Source organism: Ornithorhynchus anatinus, chromosome 4, assembly GCF_004115215.2.
Source record: "Ornithorhynchus anatinus isolate Pmale09 chromosome 4, mOrnAna1.pri.v4, whole genome shotgun sequence".
Classification (NCBI taxonomy): Eukaryota; Metazoa; Chordata; class Mammalia; order Monotremata; family Ornithorhynchidae; genus Ornithorhynchus; species Ornithorhynchus anatinus.
This window is the reverse complement of record NC_041731.1, coordinates 34,332,281-34,338,653: the sequence shown is the minus strand read 5'-3', so window position 1 is coordinate 34,338,653 and position 6,373 is coordinate 34,332,281. Positions and strand designations below refer to the sequence as shown.

Genomic DNA, 6,373 nt, shown 5'->3' with positions numbered 1-6,373 from the left:
GGGACTTATCGCTTTTGTCAGCATCTCCTGCTTGAGCCCCAACCCTGGGGTTGGTGAGAGCCCCCGCTTCTCCCTCATAATCCAGGCCCTGGGAATATGGAAGGTGGAAGACCAAACCTCGAGGCTAGAGACAGAGACCTGAAGCTGCAGGGGGAGGGAGGAAGAAGAGAAACAACCGATAGAACCACATTCATATACTCATTAAAAAAAACCCTTTATTTGGATGAAGCAGAAATAAATAAGCAATGAGGAAATCAAGTGGATTATATAATAGAAACCACAAGAGCTCGGGCAGAACATTGACCATGCAGAAGAATGAAGTGGGGTGAGGACATGAGGTCAGACCACAGGATGCCCTGCCTGGTCCTCCCTCACCCTCTCAGGTTGTTCTTTCATGCTGTGGCCCTGAAGCTCGCTCCCCATCCAGGAGATCCTGGGGCCATTTGGTGTATTTCTAGGGGCAAAAGGTGTGGGGGGCAATGTCTGCTCCTGAGCCCTGGAAAATTTGGTAATGCAGACTCCAGGTACTCCCTCCCTTCTGCAAAGACTTTGATAAGTGTTTGTTCGGCTTCTCCCCTCTCCCAGATTCTCCTTATCACGGTGGGATCACAGTCAAGGCTTCAGAGGTGGGTCTTGTTTGCCCAAGGGTATCATGTGATCTCCACTTTGCTGGGTCACAGAGATAGCGCTCTTTTGCAACAGGGTCTGCTATTGACAAGAGGGACACTCCTCTCGGGCTCCGCCCTTGCTCATCAAACCCTGTGGTGGGTCGGTAACCCCCTGCACGGGTGAGAGGGGAGGGGGAAAAGTGGAGGTAGAGGACCGAGTCAAAGCAGCGAGTGGATTCAAAGACAGCTCAAAACCCACTGCCCTCCAAGTCCGTGCAAACTCAGCTCTCAGAGGGCGCGAGCAGGTCCACTCCATTCACGCGGCCCTCTCCCTGGCTGGACCGCAGTGGGGATTGGGATTGGGAATGAGAGAGATGATCTCGTGGGTGTCTGAAGGTGGAGGAGGGAGGTGGGCCTGAGGAGACTAAAGCATAAGCAACTACATGAAAGGAAGAAGAAGAAGGGGCAAATAAACCAATCCTGGGAAGGCCCACTTCCCCCTAGCGGGGAGCGTCTTTGTCGAGGCCCTCCAGAGCCTGGGGATGGCCCTGGGAATGGAGGTGGGTGGTCTAACACGGAGCCAAAGTAGGAGACGGAAGAGACCGGGAGAGGCTTGGGAGACGGGTGTCTGGTTCGTGACCCTGCCCACCTGGCCCCCAGGGCCGTGTTGCCTCTTGGTGGTGGTCAGTAGGGGTAGGGTGAGACGGAGATGAGGATGATGAAGATGTTCTGGTAGCGGAGCACTCGCTGCTCACTGTAGGTCATCGCCTGCACCTTCATCCGGAAGACGCCCGAGTCGGTGAGCGGGCGGCGGGTGTAGATGGCGCCCCGGCCGTCCCGCGGCTCCCTCAGGGCGAAGGGACTGCCGGGGTCGGGCTCCAGCACGGTGAGGACGGTGCGGTTCTGCAGGATCCCCGCCTCCGAGAAGGCCGCGAGGCGGACCACGTCGTGGTCGGCTCGGATGCCGAAGGGCAGGGTGAGGAGTTTGTACTGCAGGGTGAAGGGGCCTCCAGAGCCGCACTCCAGGGCGCAGCGGCGGAAGCACATCCTGCGTGGGGGCAGATGGATGGAAACGGTTTTAACTGGGAAAGAGAACAGGCTAGCAGGGGGTGAGAAACGCCACCTCGTCTCCTCACGCCATCGAAATCGATGGGGGTACGGTGTAAGAACGAGGACAGGGTCTGGGCCCCGGTTCAGGAGGGTCTGATCTCAGGAGGAAAAGAAGGTGCGGGGCTGAGCGAGGAACTGGAAGCCCCCAAACTGAGCATGTAGTTGAGGAAGTCCCTGGGCAGGGACCAGGACGTATCTCCAGCCTCTGCAGAGTCACCCAGAAACGGCCTGCCCTTTGGCAGAAAGTCATGGTGTCTCTGGGCCTGGAGTCGGGGGCTGATGGCCACATAAACCCTCGGCCGAGTGGTGGGCCGTGGACCCCATCCCTGCTTCTTACCCAGGGCTCGAGCCCCTGCGGTAGGTGGCAGGGCAGGGGGTGTCCACACACTGGTAGCTCCCGCGGGTGTTGAAGCACATCTGGCTGGGGCCGCACTCGATTCCCTCCTCCACACACTCATTGATATCTGGAAGGGAGAAGGAGGTCCGGGATTCCAGGGGGCGGGGAGAGGAGGGGAGAAGGAAAGAAGGAAAGGAGGAAAGGAAGGGCGGGGGGGAGAGGAAGGAAAGGAGAGGGAAGAAAGAATGAAGGGGAAAAGAAGGAAAAGCCGGGCGTGTGGTGAAGGTGCGTGAGGAATCCATGAAAACAGGCAGAGTGGTAATTTGGTTATAGCTCTCTGGGCCCTCAACCTTCACTCTGGCAGCTTTCAAGCCAAACACAGCCCGCCCCTTAAGGAAGGGATGGGGTTTGGTGCTTTCCACTTACGGGGACCTAGGGTAGAAACCCCTGCACTGAAGGAGAAATTTGTCGCCATTAGGGTATCACTCAGGCCTTCACAGACTTTAGCTTACTTCTCTTTGCTATCGAGGAAGGAACAGGGATGATGAAGCCAGCTTTTCCAATGGGGAGACTGGGACTCAGCAAGGGGAAGGAGGGACCCAGCCTGGGGTGGAGGCGGGAATAGACCTCAAGAGTCCTGATCCCCTCTTCTGGGCCCTTTTTTCCCCCATGTCAGTGATCCAGGGTTCCAGGGTGCCTGCTCTCCATGACTTTCAGGCAGACGCAGAAAGTCTGGAAGCAGGCGACGGTGGATTCTCCCTCCCTGAGGAAAAGGAAAGCAGCAGGCTTCCCTGGAGCAACCAGGGAGGGGTTTAAAGGAACAGGATGTTCCCAGATGGGACCTGCCTACCCCCACGAGCCCTGTGTCACCCCCTTGCCCCCGTGCTGGACTGGGATACTCACCTTGACAATTCTTCCCACTGGGGAACAGGCGGTAGCCGGTGGGACACAAGCACTGGTAGCTGCCTTCTGTGTTCTGGCAGTCGTGCTGACACAGACCCCTCACCTGGCACTCATCGAGGTCTGAGCCAGGACCAGGATGGGGTTGGCAGAGAGGGGAGAAACCAGAATCAGTTACATTCCAAGTGGTGACACGTCCCGGACTGAGAGTTTGCCCGGCTCTGGGAAATAACCCAAGCCCCAAGAGAAAACTCCTTGCCCCGGGCTACCCCTAGGATGGCCTTGGATCCCTTCTCTCCCGTACAGATGTGCCTGCCAACTCTGTTGTACTGTATTTCCCCAAGCACTTAGTATAGTGCTCTGCACATAGTAAGCACTCAATAAGAGAAGCAGCATGGTGTACAGGACACAGAATGGGCCTGGAAGTCAGAAGGTCATAAATTCTAATCCCAGCTCCACCACTTGTCTGCTGTGTGACCTTGGGCAAGTCACTTCACATCTGTGTGCCTCAGTCACCTCATCTGTAAAAGGGGAATTGAGACTGTGAGCCCCACATGGGAGCCCCACTGTGCCCAGCTTGATTTACTTGTATCCACCCAGTGCTTAGTAATGTGACTGGCATACAGTAAGCTCTTAACAAATACCACCATTATTATTATTATCATTATAAATTCATTCAATCAATTGTATTTGAGTGCTTACTGTGTGCAGAGCACTGTACTAAGTGCTTGGGAGAGTTCCATACAACAATACAATAAATTCCCTGCCCTCAACAAGCTTACAGAGTATTGTTGATTGATTTACTGATTGTCCTGCCGGGAGCCTGGTGACAATTCCCCTCAAATACCACCCTGACACACTCCTGACCCAGCAGCCAGAGAGAGGGGAGTGGGGGTAACTTCCAACGGCAACCCAGCTCCCGTTGCTCTGGGTAACCCTCACCTGGGCATCACTGGGGCCCAGGAGTGCCGAACCTGGGCAAGCTCAGGTCAGTGGAAGAGAAGAAAGAAGTTGGGCAGTACAGTGTGAATTGGAGCACATCTGAACCTTTCTCCCAGGCTGAGCTTTAGGAGGGGTGTGGTGGGGAGGGGAAGGTCGGTACCCAGCTCTGGTGAATCACGTTGGTGGTCCCGGTCCTTCTTTGCCTTACCTGTACAAGCGCCATTCTTCCTGGTAAAGCCTGGTGGGCACCAGGCCCTGCTGATGGAGCTCAGGGCATTCTCCACCGGTTGGAGGGCGAGCCAGCCACGGTAAGAGCCTCCCGGAGCCCGGCTATGGGGCCGCAGCCAGCGTGAAAGGGGCCCCCGCAGGCTGACGGTGGTCACGTTGCCGCCCACCTTCACCAACCCAGAGCATGACTTGCCATCTCGGAGTAAGATCTTGCCTGGAGGGCACAGGCAACGGTAACTGCCCTGGAGGTTGTGGCACTGGTAAGTACAGATCCTGGGCATCTGCAGACACTCATTGATATCTGGAAAAAAAGAGCGGGACATCAGAAACGGGTTAGAGCCCTCACTAGCCTGTACCATTTCAGCCGAAGCACTTGCGGGACTCTAAGGGCTTAGAGGAGGAGAGCAATTTTCCTAAGGTCCCACGGCAAGCCAGGGATGGAGTGGGAGCTTAGTCTCCCTAGGCCATTTGCTTCATCGAGTTTTCCCCCAGCTTGGCTGGCAGGAGAGAAGATCCCTGCACTGACTGCGGCACGAGCCTGAACCCAAGGCGCCAGGCGCCCGGAGACAGCACCATCGTGGTGTCGTCTGCCAGGTCTGGCAGAGTAACCCAGGTTGATGGATGGGCCAGGATTGCAGCCGGAGAGGGTCAGAGAGAGAGAAACCTCTTGGTGTCTCAGTAAACGTGGGTAGGTCTTGACCTGGGTGTACACCTGCCGATGCCCTCTTCCCTCTGGAATCTTTGCAACTGGGAATTCCAATCTCAGTCACCGCTTGGGCCTAAGTCCTTTGACTGACAGCAGCAGCATCTTCACTGCCCCCGGAACCAGTCAACCACCACCCTCACCGGCTACCTTGGACTTGTCCTACCCCAGAATCCAGCCCATGAACTCCACTTATAAGTCAGTCAATCGTATTTATTAAATGTGTACCGTGTGCAGAGCACTGTACTAAGGTCTTGGAAGAGTACAATATAAAAGACACGTTCCCTGCCCATGATGAACTTATAGTCTAGAGGGGGAGACAGACATTAATATATATAAATGAAATTACAGATATGAATATAAGTACTGTGGGACTGGGAGGGGGGGATAAATAAAGGGAACAAGTCAGGTGACACAGAAAGGAATGGGCGAAGTGGAAAGGAGGGCTTAGTCAGGGAAAGCCTCTTGGAGGAATTGTACCTTCAATAGGCTTTGAAGTGGAGGAGAGTAATTTTCTGTTGGATATGAGGAGGGCTTTCCAGGCCAGAGGCAGAACGTGGGTGAGAGGTTGGCAGCAAGACAGATGAGACGGAGGTACAGTGAGAAGGTTAGCATGAAGGGAAGGAAGTGCACAGGCTGGGTTATAGTAGGAGAGTAATAAGGTGAGGTAAGAAGGGGGCAAGGTGATTGAGGGCTTTACAGAGCAGGTGGGCAGCCACAGAGTCCCCTCAGGAGGTACCAGGGCAGCAAGCAGAGCGTTACCTAAGCAGGGGCGGCTGAAGCCCTGGCTCCTGTATCCCGAGGGGCAGGTGCAGCGGTGGCTTCCCACAGTGTTCTCGCAGATCTGGTTGTAGTGGCATCGGTCTGAGTTCTCCAGACACTCGTCGATATCTGGGAAGAGAAAGAACAGGTCTCAGAGCAGGGTTCCCCTTATGTTCCCCACCCCTCCCACAACCCTCCCTGACTAGCTGCTCACTCCCAGGGATACTTTAAAATAATAAGCATGGAATTTGTTTGTTAAATCCTTATTGTGTGCCAAGCTTTATGCTATGACGGCCAACTGGACAATTACGTGTCTCTCTCCACACACTCAGATTCTTCTTTGTCCTCTTCCTGCCTCAGTTCCAAGGGATAAGAAACAAAGGCAGAGCAAATGGGATCTAAATGGTCTCTAGGCTTCAAGGCTCTACATCACCTTGCTCCTTCCTACCTCTCCTCCCTTCTCTCCACCGCCCACCCCGCACGCTCCGCTCCTCCGCCGCCCATCTCCTCGCCGTCCCTCGGTCTCGCCCATCCCGCCGTCCACCCCCGGGCCACGTCCTCCCGCGGTCCCGGAATGCCCTCCCTCCTCACCTCCGCCAAACTGATTCTCTTCCCCTCTTCAAAACCCTACTTAAAACTCACCTCCTCCGAGAGGCCTTCCCAGACCGAGCTCCCCTTCTCCCTCTACTCCCTCTACCGCCCCCCCCCTTCACCTCTCCGCAGCTTAACCCTCTTTTTCCCCTTTTCCCTCTGCTCCTCCCCCTCTCCCTTCCCCTCCCCTCA

General features: G+C 55.6%; 1 protein-coding gene across 1 annotated transcript in view; it reads right to left on the bottom strand.

The window, feature by feature from the left end:
- Positions 1–195: 195 nt before the first annotated feature.
- Positions 196–6,373, bottom strand: part of HMCN2 (hemicentin 2) — a 138,387-nt gene continuing 132,209 nt past the window's right edge. Inside the window, exons 94-98 of the mRNA XM_039911770.1 lie at positions 5,591–5,719; positions 4,106–4,426; positions 2,959–3,078; positions 2,056–2,182; positions 196–1,656 (exon numbers count right to left, since the gene is read on the bottom strand). Of these exons, the coding sequence (XP_039767704.1) occupies positions 1,293–1,656; positions 2,056–2,182; positions 2,959–3,078; positions 4,106–4,426; positions 5,591–5,719 (1,061 nt within the window). The 3' untranslated portion in view covers positions 196–1,292. The remainder of the gene's footprint in view (positions 1,657–2,055; positions 2,183–2,958; positions 3,079–4,105; positions 4,427–5,590; positions 5,720–6,373) is intronic.